Source organism: Rattus rattus, chromosome 6 (genome assembly GCF_011064425.1).
Source record: "Rattus rattus isolate New Zealand chromosome 6, Rrattus_CSIRO_v1, whole genome shotgun sequence".
NCBI classification, from domain to species: domain Eukaryota; kingdom Metazoa; phylum Chordata; class Mammalia; order Rodentia; family Muridae; genus Rattus; species Rattus rattus.
In genome coordinates, this window is record NC_046159.1 from 158,501,574 (window position 1) to 158,517,285 (window position 15,712).

Consider the following 15,712-nt stretch of genomic DNA (forward strand, 5'->3'; position numbering starts at 1 on the left):
CTTACTGAATGTGGTTTGCAGTTGATGTTTTCTGTAGGAAACATTCTTTTTGTCTTCTTATAAACACAAGTTTCCAGTCTAATATATGTAAAGTTACCTAAGCAGGAAAACAAGTTGAGTAATTAGAACAAAGAGTACCACACAGAATTGCTCAGTTTATTGTATTTTCTCTAGAGTCTATGTTACTGTACTTTCAGCTATAAAGAATTGTACTGCATTCTCTGAAATGTTGTAGTAAAATATTATAGTAAAATGTTATAGTAACTGTTATATCGTAATGTTATATAGTATATGTATATAGTAAATGTTATAGTAAAATGTTATAGTATGATAACGTACTGTGTTACTGTAACAAAATAAAGCAAGTACAAAGTAGAACAGACTAAATGCATTGAATTGTGTAATGTCAAATATTTTGGTGAAAATATCAGAAAGTTATGACACACTGTGTTTCCCATGCCGCCTCTGGCTAAGCAGACCTAACACTAGAGACAATTCTTCACCTGACTGGCTCTTCTGGGCTGCTTTAAGCCACTGCTGGCTTTGGGCCTGAGATATGGGGCCACCCATAGCATAGCAATAGGTTGTGGTACAGTGTGAGCAGCTTCTTCTCAGCAGATCAGAGGCCAGCTTATTCTTGGCCCAGCACAGGGATTGCACTGGGATGGCTGTGGCACAGCTTTGGACAGACAGGGGCAGTAGTGGGGACAATCTCTGGAGAGGACAACTAAATGGACATGGCAACTCTCAAACCCCGAGTTTGAGACCAATCTATAGTTCAAGAGTCAGAACTTGGTCTGAAGTTTGGCAGTCTTGAATATGTGCCTTAAGGGATTCTTGGTCCCTACCACAGACCAAAATTTGAAAACTGTCAAAAGACCGGCACAAATCTGCCCTGAAACTGAGCAACAGACCAACACCAGAGATGCCACCCTGCTCTACTCTGTGAGCTGCCGCAACCCTGCACATGCCTCACACCTCCCCATATCCCTCCCTCCCGCTCCTCCTTGCCTTGCTTCCTGCCTACTGACCTTTTTCTGACCTTTATTTTGCACAGTGTCCCTGGTCTGATTTCAAGGGCAAATCCTTTCTGGAGTCAGAAGGGATATGTCCTGTTTGTGGAAGATTGGGCAGCAAAAGTGGCCTCTATAAGCTAACAAGGAATTGTGCTCCACCTTCTTGCACCTGGGCCCTGATCACAGACCTGGGGTGAAAGGCCGTGTACTCATGAATTGGGCCTTAAGAGACCAAAGGTAAGAGCTGATAGAGTGGACAGTGAGGAGACAGGTACACAACCTGGAATTGGTATGTAAGTCCAGGACAGAATGCTGTGAGTGCTCATGTGTATGTGCTTGAATGAGCACATTCCTTCACCCCCAACACACACACACACACACACACACACACACACACACACACACACACACACACACACACTAGTCTGCTGTGATTATTGGAAAGTCCTTACTTCATACCTGTTTGCACCTGGCTGCTGGTGAGGGAGCCCTCTGCCCCTTCCCAGACTTACTGGTTTGTTAAAGCTGCCTCTTTACTGACCTGGGAGGAAAGTTTCACCACCTTGCTGAGAAATCTGTGGACAGAGAAAGAGAAGGGACAATTTTGCTTGTAGCCAAAAACTGTAATGGAACCCTTAGGAAAAATAAAACAAAACCTGTGTGTTTGTGTGTAGTACAAAAAGCACACTGCTTGCCTGTGGAGGTTAAAGGACAACTTACAGGAGTCTGCCTCTCCTTCAAGTCAGTCCTGGGGACTGAACTGATTTCAGAATTTATTTGCTGAGCTATCTTACAACCCTAAGTGTTTTTGGAAGTGAGCATGAATTGTAATCTTTCCCCTTTTTTACTTCTTGAGAAAGAATCCAAGTTCCCCAGACTGATCTTTAACTGATGATCCAACTGCCTCAGCCCTCCAGGTAGCCGAGATGGCAGACCTTTGTCTTAAGGCCTATCAAGCAAGAGTTCTGTATATAGTCGCTCCATAATGCTAGCAGCAGCCAGCTTTGAATGCTTGTCTTCATTCTGCACCAGACTCCTGAGTATCTGGGACCTCAGTGGCATGCCTTCCACACCCTCAAGAGTGAGCAAAGTTTATGAGGAGACCTTGTTGGAAAGAACCCAAGAGGTGAGCCTTAGCCCATCACTATATGGCCATGCTTTTGTTTATCCCTTTATCCAATGGCCAGGTGTCCACGTAGACTTTAACAGACTCTAGGTGACTGAGGGCATGAGCCGCAATGTAGATTTCTGCTCTACCACTCAGGATACAGACAGGGGAACCTGTGTGCTGGCCAGATAGTGGAAGCAAGACAAAGACCTGCCTCTCCTGTCCATGTGAGTGATGGCTGACCTACCCTGTAGGGCAGTGGTGGGTGTGGCATGCTTCAGAGTCCCTGCAGTGACCTTTAGGATTCATCTACTTAAATGCGTTTATCATTGTGATAGCAGACAGCAAGATTCTCTTGCAGTGGACAAAATGTCTCAGTAGGTGAAGCTGCTTACTACCAATCCTTCAAGCTGAACTCATTTTGATCCCTAGGACCCACATAGAAGAAAGAGGACAGACTCTCAAAGCTATCTTCTGCCCTTTGCACTCATGCCCTGGCATCATATATGTGCCCAAATACCCAAATATCAAACTCTCTCTCTCTCTCTCTCTCTCTCTCTCTCTCTCTCTCTCTCTCTCTCTCTCTCCCTCCCTCCCTCTTTCTTTCTCTCAGTGTGTGTCTCTCCATCTCTCTCCACACACACACACACACACACACGAGAGAGAGAGAGAGAGAGAGAGAGAGAGAGAGAGAGAGAGAGAGAGAGAGAGAGAGAGAGAGAAGCATAGTCACACAGACAATATTCCAACCCACAATAGTTGGGTGTAATGTCTGGTGTTATAGAAGCCTGCAATCTGAAGCAGGAGGATTGCTATAAGTTCAAATACAGATAGAACCAGTCTTCAGTTGAGATCCCCAGCACCCTAACAGAAAAGAGAGGAAAGGATGGAGGAGCACAATCGAGGGAGTAGGGGGAAGGTTAGAGACGGAGGCCAGCCCCACACCTGAGGAGCTTCAGGTCTTTCTCAGAGACCAAGCCCTTCAGTTCCTTCAGCTAGCAATTCAGCTGTGCACTGGCTCCCTGAACCTGTCCACTGCCTCCAGGCTGCTGTGTATTGGTTCCCTGCACCTGTGCACTGGCATCTGGATAGCAGATGCTTAGATCATACAGGAGCTGCAGGGTGGTCCTCAGGGCTGGCTCCAGATCATCTGTGGAGACACAGGCCATTATAGTGGATCTATGCTCACCAAAGCAACATTTGTTTATGTTGGAGTTGCTGTTGAGGTTGGTGTTGGTGGTAGAGTTGGTTCTTCTCTCAGATTCTAGAGATAAAGGAGAAAGGGAGAGAGGAGCTTCAGCAGAGATCTCACTTGTCCCTGGCAACTGTGAATGCCAAGGGGACAGGCTGGAAAGTGAATGCCCAGGGCTGGGACGCACAGGACATACCTACACAAACAGCTTCCCAGGAGACCTCCTGGTGGGTCAAGAGAGCTGAGGCTCCTCCAGGCTGCCAGCTGTCCTCTTGTTCTCTATCACCCTCTTTTATTTCATTGGACCCTCTCCTTCCTGGTCTCCTGTTACAAAGTCCCAAGTATCTTGAACCTGCAACAGCTATGAGAGGTGTTGATGCTCTGATAACCACAAGTGTCCCAGGCCCAGGCCTGCCCTACACGTGCAACCAAGCACAGGCCAAGGGAGTTAAAATTCCCATTACTTACATGTTCTGTCTTCACTTTGGCAGTCGGTGCACAGCCCAGAGATGGGCAGCAAGACAGCTTTGGGACTTTAGTTTATGGAGGATGTCTGCACGTTCCAGGTCAACACTGGAACCAGGCTCTCACTTCATAACTCAGGAAACACTGGATCTCACAGGCTCCCATGTGTTGAAAAGATAGATGTAAGCCACTGTACATTTTATGGTATGATGTGTAGCCCAGGCTGAAATCTAACCACTGAACCCAAGTGATCCCCTCCTGCCTCAGTCCTCCAGAGCTGGGGTGTCCCACATACAACAGTGCCTAGTCCCATGTCATCAAGGGGGCTGAGGGTACCTGGAAGAGAATGGGGGATAAGAGACACGAAGAAGGATGCCAAGACAAGAGTCTGATCAAGGCAACAATTTTATTTTTCCCCAAGGCTGAATTTATACCATAACAGGGGTAACAGAGGGAAGGGGGAAGTAAGAAACATTTACGCAGGCCAAAGACACAATATTGTGTGGTCAGGGAATCGGCTAATGACAGTATGTCAGAAAGGTCACAGGTTTGTCATATCTATTAGTCAGCAGGATGTTGTTTTTTTCAGAAAGGTTACAGGTCGTCACATTGGGCATCTTGACGTCAGATGTATTTCTCAGCAAGGTCAGAGCTTTATCTTATCATTATTCATCTTGACCACCAGATTTGTTTTAGTCTTCTGCAGCTGGGTGGGGATTTTCCATGAACCTAGTCACACTTAATTCTAACCATAATAATAACATCAATAATGGAGGGCTTCAAGGGCATCACTCCCAACAGTCCCACTCTGCTACTTCTAGAAGAAACTTCAAGGTCTTTAATTTCAGATATGCTTATGGGTTCTGAAAGCAACCACTAGACATGAGAGTAAGAAAGCAGTAAGCAAACCCCATATAGCTAAACCATCCCCATGAAATAGGCTGCTCCAGAGAATCACCAAAATGCATTAGCACTGGTCTACCATTGACCTCCTTACCAACCCTCCTACCCCACTGGTAGGACCCAGGGCTCAGGACCAGTTCAGGAACCCCTTCTGCCCCAGTGACATCCAGTTGTGAGGTCAACAGTCCGGGGAAAGAATCTCTTATTCAGTTGCCCATTTTCCTACCCACACTGGCAAGGACATGGATTCTGAATCCAAGTCAGTGCTGAGGCAACTAGGATGTCACATGTGAGTCTTGGGGCTCCTTTCTGCCATGGAGATGCCTACCTAGGAGCTTCTGCCCACTTCCTTCCATGTAGACAGCCTACATGGGCAGCTCATGTTGTGTGGTGTCCAGGGCTCTGCCCAGTGTCCTGTACTCCTCTTGGAAGCGTTTTACCACAGGCTGAAGAGGGTTCAGCACCTCAATCTGCAAGTGGTAGGGGACATAGTAAGACATGATGTGCTCACCCAAACAGAAGGGAACTATCTGTGAAATGGAGTAGTCCTTGCTTACGCTAAGCCCTACTCTGGCACTGCATGTCTCCAGCCTCATGGACCAGCCTGTCCAAGCAACAGGATCCACTCTGACCTGACCTGGATGGGACACAGTTGCTGTGTTAAGCACCAGAGTAGGGTGGCAGCCAATTTTCCTTCCACCAGAGCTGCAAGGTACCAAATATTACTCTTCACAACATGTTGTGGACAGGTATCCATATACAGTATGTACTGGTTGGTTTTGTGTGTCAAGTTGACATCAGAAAGAAGCCTCAGTTGAGGAAATGCCTCCAAAAGATCCAGCTGTAAAGCATTTCTTTTTTCAGTTACTGATGGGAGAAGGCCCAGTTCATTTTCCTGGTGCCATCCCTGGGCAGGTGGTCCTGGGTTCTAAAACAAAGCAGGCCAAGCAAGCCATGGGGAAGGGGGAAAGCCAGTAAGCAGGACTCTTCATGGCCTCTGTATCAGAGCTCCTGCCTTTAGGTTCCTGCCCCGTGAGAGTTCCTTACCATCTTCAGTGATAGGGAAGTATAAGTCAGACTAGTGGTCTAGTCTTCAGTGATAGGGAAGTATAAGTCAGACAGACTCTTTCCTCTCAAACTTCCTAATACAGCACCATGCTGACACCAGGAGCCTGAGCAGAGTTGTGAGAGTGCAAATGGTAACACCCTGATTCTCCCTCCATTGTGTGCCCTGGGTAATTCAGGACCATGCTCAGATCCACCTGGGCCTCAAGGACAGTGACCAGCTCCTGATGTTTCTGTTGGAGAAGCAGCTGGTGCCGCAGTTCCAGTGCCTGCCTCTGCAGCCTCTCCTTCTCATGGCATATGGCTGCCAAATTTTTCTCTGCCTTCTCTTCCAGCAGAGCCAGGTTGTTCTCCATCTGTGGGCACCAGATTGACTCAGGTGGGGTAGGACGTTGACAGAAGGTCACATGTTGACACAGGTTCACATGAGGCTGAACTATGCTCACCTTCACAGACAACAGGGTCATCAGCAACATCTGTGACTCTACCATGTCTATGATCTCCTGCAGATCCTGCAGGGGTTCAGCTCTTCAGTTCCCAATGGACTAGCTACACCCATGGCAGAATTCCCACTTCTGTGTACTTTATAGGTTCAAATATAATATGTCTGCCTGGCTGAGATGGAGCCATGCTCTCATCTTGCCTGAGTTATAATTATGGTCCTTGCTCACTATGTGGGCACACTGACCTGAGCAAAGACTCATGGGCATCAGAACCCTGGACTCCTCTGTCCCACGCGCGACTTTCCGCCGGCAAGAAGCACTCGAGACATAGAAATTCTTGCTATGAGTGATACTTTATTCCTATCTCATGGAGAAGCCCCCTTTGTCACGCCAACATGGTGTGTTTTATACCCCCTAATGTCGCGCATCCACACCTGATTGGTTGCTTACTCATGACCTCATCAGGCACGCCCCGGAATGGGCAAAGACCTGGCACGAAGGCACTCTTGCACATGCGCACAGTTAACTTCCTGAGAAGGGGGGCCGGGACGCCGCGGCGAAGGCTGGCGCCATCTTGACTGACTTGGCCTTCCACGTGGGGCGCAGTGGAAGCCAGCGCCATCTAGTGGTGGCGCATGTTATTGCGGCTCTCTACACTCCTCCAAGGAGGGTCAGTTTACTCTGCCCCTGGAGCCCTGGCTGCAGGGAGTGAGACCTGTTTTCTGTCCCCATGCTCATCCGACTCATCTTTCTTCTTCTTTTTTTTTTTTCAGTTTGAGTCTTTTATTTATAAATGTACATTTACTATAAAAGCTGTTGCATCTTAGACAACTTTTCAATTTTAATTTTTTTTTTTGGGTAGAACCTAGCATTTTATTTAGATCTTCATTAAACTGTTGGAATTGAGAACCAGACATACGTAATAAACCTCCAAAAATAGATCCTGAAAGGCACTTTCTTGCTTAGGGCAAGCAGTCACGGAATAAGCATGTAAACAAGCTGGCTTCTCTGTACCACACCAGCCAAGTCAGCTTTCTCCATGGCCAGCTGCACCAGCTCTGCCCTCCCTTCTGTTAACACCAGCTAGACCCCCTGTAGATCTAACCCAAGGTTTTTCTGTAGGACCTTGGCCTCCCTGGGAATGCTGGAAACATGTTAAAGGAATCATGGTGTCAAAGAAAAAACCTTTTAAAAGCTGCCATCTGAGGTGATGGCTTCTCTGTACTTACGCCATACCCCAGAATACAATAAATAAGCAATTAGAAAATGTTCAAGTATGAAGGGATTTCCTCCTCCCCGCCAAAAGCACTGCTCTCTGAAGGAAGCTGGTTTCTCTGTAGCTACACCAGCTGTTCAGAAAGCTCATTGGACCTGGTTTTGAAAATAAAACAAAGTTAAAACCCTGGGAGGAGCTATTGTGCAGTGTGGAGTACTCTTTCTTATAAAGAAAAAAAAGTTACCTGGTACCAAAGTGTGCAACCTACAGACCCTCGGGTACTGCCCTGTGACTTCTCTGTATGACATCACAAGGGTGCCAAGTGCCTGTCTTCTAGACTAAAAGTTGGTGAGGTTTGGCTAGTGCTGAAACCATGCATAGGATTGGTTTACTAAATGAAACCTTATTACGTACGTCCTCCAAAGACAGCTGAAAAGTGGAGAGATTTTGATTTGGTGCTGTTTGAGGTGGCAATTTATAGCATAAGCACCAGGGAGATGGTTTAATTGTAACTGCCTTTTTCTTTAAGTCAGGCTAGAGCTCCAACTGAAACTTTTCATTTCATGCAAGATTGATTGGATAGGAACACTCCCTGACAAAGAACTACATAATTAGAAATGACTGAGTTACAGGGAGGATAAGGGAAGGGGGCTTCACATTCAATAAATAGAGCTCAAGACATTACAAATTCATGCTGACAGGGCTGTGAGTCAAACTACAAGTACTTTACGTGCACATTACAAGGACATTTTCAGCATCTGGTGGGAAAGTAATTGCAATTAGGACTTTGGAGGATTAGGTGATAGGGCACAAAGGTTCGATTTCAAAGCATTATTCACTACAGTGTTTGTTTCTAGGCAGTTACATGGGTCATCTATGCTTACTATATCCATTATAATGGTGAACAAAACACCTAGGGACAGAATAGCAAGCCCAACTTACAGTCCCCAACAAAACTAAAATTCATGTCATTGATTAGAGTGACTGCAACTGATCAGGAGCTGAAAGAGGACAGAAAAATTTAGGAAAAAGGCCCTTTCCCTCAGAGCTTGAAGGCTTCTCTGTAACCTACGCCAACAAGTCTGGGGAAAAAAGGCTAACACTTTCAATATTTAAGCTTTTTGGGCACTTCCCAGGGGAAGCTGTCCCTACCAAAGTGGCCATAGGCTGCAGTCCTCTGATAAATTGGCTTCTTCAGATCCAGATCCCTGACAATGACCCCAGGGCGAAGATCAAAATTATTCTTCACAATTTCTAATAGCTCTCTCTCACTCTTCTGAGAAGTACCATAATGGAAAATGGAGATGGACAATGGATGAGAAACTCCAATAGCATAAGAGACCTGAACAAGAACCCTCCTGCACAGACCTCCTTTAACAAGGGATTTTGCCACCCAACGAGCAGCATAAGCAGCTGAACGGTCCACTTTGGTATAATCCTTTCCTGAAAAGGCCCCTCCTCCATGAGCTCCCCAACCGCCATAAGTATCCACAATGATTTTTCGGCCAGTCAAACCAGCATCACTCTGAGGCCCACCAATAACGAATCTGCCACTTGGCTGTAGGTGGTAAATTGTATCCTCATCAAGGTACTTTGCAGGTACAACAGCTTTGATCACTTTCTCCTTCAGAGCATCCCTCATCTCATCAAGACAAACTTCATCATGCTGAACAGATATGACAATTGTGTGGACTTTGATGGGAATCACAGCACCTCGATCTTGCATATACTGCACAGTCACTTGAGTTTTAGAATCTGGGCGTAACCAAGGCAATGTGCAATTGCAGCGTAGCTCAGCCAGTTTAGCATTTAGCTTGTGTGCCAAGACAATAGTTAAAGGCGTACACTCTTCAGTTTCATCAGTGGCATAACCAAACATCAAACCCTGATCTCCTGCACCAATGTCTTCCTCATTCCGGTCAAGATGAACACCTTGGGCGATATCTGGTGACTGTTGTTCCTAGGCAACCAACACATTACAAGTCTTGTAGTCAAACCCTTTGGAAGAGTCATCATAGCCAATGTGCTTTATGGCTTCACGAACCACTTTCTGGTAATCAATAGCAGCTCTAGATGTAATTTCCCCAGCAAGAAGGATCATTCCAGTTTTAGCAACAGTTTCACAAGCCGCTTTAGCATCAGGGTCCTGCTGAAGGTGTGCATCAAGGACAGCATCACTGATTTGGTCACAAATCTTATCTGGGTGACCTTCCCCTACAGACTCTGAAGTGAAAAGGAATGTCCCCTCCTCGATGAACGCCTCATGGAAGCCGTTGAGCTGCCCGTTCATGGCTGCGGCGATGAGAGAAGGCGACTCTGGGGAGACGGAGCAGCAACCAGGCAGAGGACTGCGGAGGGCGCACATGTGGGAGGGTCACTTCAACTCACAGCAGGCTGGAGTCTCGGAGCGAATCTCAATTTTAATTTTTTAAAACTATTTCTCACCGACTCATCTTTCAAAGTGTCTGTTTTTTTTTTGTTTTTGTTTTGTTTTGTTTTTTTTTTTTTTTTTTTGGTCAGGGCCCAAAAGGGATGTGGTCTTATCAGTTCCTGCCACCTTAATTTCTAGCTGGGGAGTCTTCCTGGGCATGCTTTTGTCTGAAATAAAGGCCATGCCATTTATTTTTAAAAAGAGTGTTTTCCACTTGGTTTTGGAAGAGATAGCCCAGGCTGGCCTAAGACTTAATCACCCTGCCCCAGCACTGCCTGGGACCTGCACCTGTGGCTGCCACCCCACCTGAGACCTACACCTGCTGCCACCAGCCCACTTGGTAGGAGACAAGCTGACCTCAGACCACATTGGGACTCACAATCCCAGGCTTGGTGTGCATGAAAAGTACATGCTGCTCTCACAGAGTGAATCAAACTAGCAACAGGACTATCCAAGTTTGGGGATGATCCTTGCAAGCCTTGCCCTAAAATAAACCATATTGAAGGGGAGGGGGAGGGGTTCGGGGATGTTGGCCTGGAAACTGGGAAAGGGAATAACAATTTAAATGTAAATAAGAAATACCCAAGTTAATAAAGATGGAGGAAAAATATAAAAATAAAAATAAAATAAAATCTTATTTCAATAAAAAGAAACAAAAAGAAGTCACTTTTTATTTCCAATTGTATGATTTTCCTTTAACCATCTCTTATTCCTCTCTTCCCTTTTCCAGGCTCTAGAAACCACTACTCTATGGTTTGTTCTTGCAAGTTTATTTTTAAAATTGATTTCTTGCAGAAAACAGAATTTGTTTTTGTTTTTTAAATTACTTTGAGGATTTCTTTTTAATTAGTGCCTTGTTTAGAGTTAATAAATTTTATTTGATCAGTACTGTTATGACACTCTCCCAGTTATATTCATACATAAATGTGTAAAGCTTTTAAAGACCTTTGTAGACAAAAGATTTGTTTCAGAGTCGATTATTCTGGATTTTCTACATTGGTTCAATCTCCACCATGAGTACCTAACAATGAGGAAGCATAATGTCGTGTTGGAAGGATTCAATGTGCCCAGGTTAGAAGAACCTGTAAGCCAAGCCCCATTTAAGACTTGAAAATGAGGAGGAAGCAGACCTACCTATGCAGGTGGGAACACAGTCCTACAGATGTCATACTTTGCTTTCAATAAGAGTATCTGGGGGTGCAGTGGGGTAAAAAAAAGAGTATCTCAGACTTCTGACCTGCAGAGTAAGATGAAATACTTCTCCCGTTAACTTTACATTGATTTTGCCAGCATAAAAATGCAGAGCTCATATCTCGTGATGAAACCCAGCCTGCCTCTTTTCCGTAGACATTTCACTTTATTCACTAACCTGTCTGTGGCTTTTATTTATTTTACACTAATGTATCCTCATTACCATTTTGATTGTTATGCATTCCGTGAATGTTCATTACTTTCAATGAAGTAAAATTTAGGTTTGGCACTGGTTGCTTATTCTCTGAAAACCTCATCTACAACTAAATTAAAAAAAATCTGTGTTTGTTTAAAAGAGTTATATACTGCTGAAATGAATACTAAAAATAGAAGAGAATACAGCTGAATACCGTGGTTCTTTTTTTGTAATATCCGTACAGAGAGTGTGGAGGCAAGGGAATCAGGAGTTCCAAAGACCCGGAATAAAAGTTGTCTTCCCACTACAAATGATTTAATAAAGAAAAATCCTACACAGGTGTTACCAACCATTTGTGTTTCAGTTAATTCAGATACAGTCCAGTTGACAACTGAATGGCCTTCATTACTTCCTTCTTCTTACTGGTTCCCTTTCTTTTGCTCTCACTCCTTTCTTGGGGTTCTGTTAGGTCTTCTACCTTTACAACAAACAAGTATATTAGCAGCAACAACAACAAAAACAACAACAACAACAGCAACAACAAAACACAAACAGCAACAACAATGTCACTTTGGTAAAGAAAAAAAACTTATGTGCTTGTGAGAAGATTGTTGTCTTTTGCTACCTAACACTCAAAACTCAGTGCCCTTAATCTGTGAGGGAAAAAAAATAAATTCAAGACCTACTTGTAAAAACAAAAGGAAAAAATGAATTCATCATTTATGACTATTTATTTTTAGATTTTGCAAACTCTAGGTACTTGATTTTCATATGTACCAAAATGACATTGTTGTTGTTGTTTGTGTTTGTTTGAGGTAGAAACAAAAGAACCACAATGCACACCTGCATTCACAATTATGTATATTATTACATATAATGTATTATATATGTGCTATATATAAAGTTATATGCATAATTATACATATTTGTGTAAGTATATATACATGTTAATATCTTATTTATGGTATATGTATATATTATGACTAATCTAAATCCATTTTACATATAAATCACACTAATAAAAAAGGAAATTTTTCTTTAATATACATATAAGCATTATAAAATATATGTTAAATACATGTAGTTGTGTATGATTTAATAGGATTTATGTAGTTAGCTATATTTGCAATAATATATATATATTTATGCAATAATTGGAATTAAGTTAAAATAATGCTTTTTAAACTGTCTTTTCTGTCACCTCTGTATATCAGTTCATATTGCCAACTAATGATTATATTAGTAGAATCTAATTAAAATTTTTTCAATGCCCACAACACTCAAACAAATTAAAATGTTACTGTTTTTGTTTTTCAATGGAAACAAAGCACAGTTCAGTAAACTACCACATACCAAGGCATCCAAAAAACACATCCAATTTCAAATGTATTTTTTTCACACAAAAGGCAAGTGATTGCAAAAAGACTACAGGTATATATTTGAGAAAGAATGGAAGACATATATGAGAAAGAGAAGGAATGAGTAATTTAGTAATCTTTGCTTAATCTTCCATTTAATATGTTTCTTTTAGGATTAAAAAATAAAAGAAGCATGGGAAGTTCTTCTGCTCCTCAGTGAGTCATTAGTTTAGAAAAGCCGGACTGATCACATAATATTTCAAATAGATAGAGGAAAAAATACTGATCATGAGATTCAGGTTCCTAACTAAGCATTGATATTCACAATAGACAAAACAATATCAATTCCATTTTGGTGCAATTCAAGATTGAGTTGCAATAAAAAGTAACATCCATAGTACAAATAATACCTAGGATTACTTGGATACTTATAACATGAGGGAAGAACTATTATTAGGAATAAATATTTATCTTAACTATCCTAGGTACAAATAATACCTAAGATCATTTAGATATTTATGACATGGGGAAGAACTATTATTAGGAATAGATTTTTATCTTCACCATCCTGTTCTTGTATTGATGTCTCTCTCTCTCTCTCTCTCTCTCTCTCTCTCTCTCTCTCTCTCTCTCCCTCCTTTCCTCCCCCCCCCTCCCTCCCTCCCCCTCCCCTGTGTGTGTGTGTGTGTGTGTGTGTGTGTGTGTGTGTGTGTGTGCGTTTGTATACCTAGAAGCCAAATGAGGATGTCAGATACTCTTGTACTTGTTTCTGTTGATTCATTTTCTGCATCAGGAATAAATACCTTTATGAAAAACAGTGACCATTATGACTTTATTACTTATTGCCTATCCCTGAATGAACATGTATCAGAATGCTATGATAAATCACTTTTAGTTCTGAAATCTCCATTTTCTTTTAATGTCTTCCTAATGGCTTATAGGATGTATGTGTAACTTGTCATTAGAAGAATTCAATATTATAGTTAAATGAAATCCCTTATATAAAATTATCCTGTAGGGTGCATTTTCTTCTCAATATCAATCATATCTTCAGTTCTTTTTTTTTTTTTTATTAACTTGAGTATTTTTTATTTACATTTCTTTTTTTAAATATATAATCTAGGACATTTATTACTATACATTTTATTTCTCCAATTATATTCTTTTTATCGGATATTTTATGTATTCGCATTTCTTTTTTTTTTAATTAACTTGAGTATTTCTTATTTACATTTCGAATGTTATTCCCTTTCCCGGTTTCCAGGCAAACATCCCCCTAATCCCTCCCCCTCCCCTTCTTTATGGATGTTCCCCTCCCCATCCTCTCCCCATTGCTGCCCTCCCCCCAACAATCACATTCACTGGGGGTTCAGTCTTAGCAGGACCAAGGGCTTCCCCTTCCACTGGTGATCTTAGTAGGATATTCATTGCTACCTATGAGGCCAGAGTCCAGGGTCAGTCCATGTATAGTCTTTAGGTAGTGGCTTAGTCCCTGGAAGCTCTGGTTGCTTGGCATTGTTGTTCATAAGGGGTCTCCAGCCCCTTCAAGCTCTTCCAGTTCTTTCTCTGATTCCTTCAACGGGGGCCCTATTCTCAGTTCAGTGGTTTGCTGCTGGCATTTGCCTCTGTATTTGCTGTATTCTGGCTGTGTCTCTCAGGAGAGATCGACATTTGGCTCCTGTCGGCCTGCACTTCTTTGCTTCATCCATCTTGTTTAACTGGGTGGCTGTATATGGATGGACCACATGTGGGGCAGGCTCTGAATGGGTGTTCCTTCTGTGTCTGTTTTAATCTTTGCCTCTCTATTCCCTGCCAAGGGTATTCTTGTTCCCCTTTTAAAGGAGGAGTGAAGCATTCACATTTTGATCATCTGTCTTGAGTTTCATGTGTTCTATGCATCTAGGGTAATTCAAACATTTGGGCTAATAACCACTTATCAATGAGTGCATACCATGTGTGTTTTTCTGTGATTGGGTTACCTCACTCAGGATGATATTTTCCAGTTCCAACCATTTGTCTATGATTTTCGTAAGGCATTGTTTTTGATAGCTGAGTAATGTTCCATTGTGTAGATGTACCACATTTTCTGTATCCATTCCTCTCTTGAAGGGCATCTGGGTTCTTTCCAGCTTCAGGCTATTATAAATAAGGCTGCTATGAACATAATGGAACACATGTCTTTGTTATATGTTGGGGCATCTTTTGGGTATATGCCCAAGAGAGGTATAGTTGGATCCTCAGGTAGCTCAATGTCCAATTTTCTGAGGAACCTCCAGACTGATTTCCAGAATGGTTGTACCAGTCTGCAATCCCACCAACAATGGAGGGGTGTTCCTCTTTCTCCACATCCTCGCCAGCATCTGATTTGCATTTCCCATATGACTAAAGATGTTGAACATTTCTTTAGGTGTTTCTCAGCCATTCGGCATTCCTCAGCTGTGAATTCTTTGTTTAGCTCTGAACCCCATTTTTTAATAGGGTTATTTGTCTCCCTGCGGTCTAACTTCTTGAGTTCTTTGTATATTTTGGATATAAGCCCTCTATCTTTTGTAGGATTGGTAAAGATCTTTTCACAATCTATTGGTTGCCATTTTGTCCTAACCACAGTGTCCTTTGCCTTACAGAAGGTTTGCAGTTTTATGAGATGTCATTTGTCGATTCTTGATCTTAGAGCATAAGCCATTGGTGTTTTGTTCAGGAAATTTTTTCCAGTGCCCATGTGTTCGAGATGATTCCCCACTTTTTCTTCTATTAGTTTGAGTGTATCTGGTTTGATGTGGAGGTCCTTGATCCACTTTGTACAGGTAAAGCATGGATAGATCTGCATTCTTCTACATGTTGACCTCCAGTTGATCCAGCATCATTTGCTGAAAATGCTATCTTTTTTCCATTGGATGGTTTTGGCACCTTTGACAAAAATCAAGTGCCCATAGCTGTGTGGGTACATTTCTGGGTCTTCAATTCTGTTCCATTTGTCTATCTGTCTGTCTCTGTACCAATACCATGCAGTTTTTATCACTATTACTCTGTAATACTGCTTGAGTTCTGGGATAGTGATTCCCCCTGAAGTCCTTTTATTGTTAAGGATAGTTTTAGCTATCCTGGGTTTTTTGTTATTCCAGATGAAT

General features: G+C 42.7%; 1 protein-coding gene and 1 pseudogene across 1 annotated transcript; both read right to left on the reverse strand.

Annotated features, from left to right (window-relative positions):
• Positions 1-1,146: 1,146 nt before the first annotated feature.
• On the reverse strand, positions 1,147-10,022 carry LOC116904498 (annotated as a pseudogene).
• LOC116904245 (S-adenosylmethionine synthase-like) lies at positions 7,038-9,813 on the reverse strand. Its single transcript, XM_032907199.1, is given in 2 exon segments — positions 7,038-8,847; positions 8,850-9,813. Coding segments are annotated over 2 exon segments (990 nt in total). The 5' UTR covers positions 9,774-9,813; the 3' UTR covers positions 7,038-8,781.
• Positions 10,023-15,712: the final 5,690 nt, after the last annotated feature.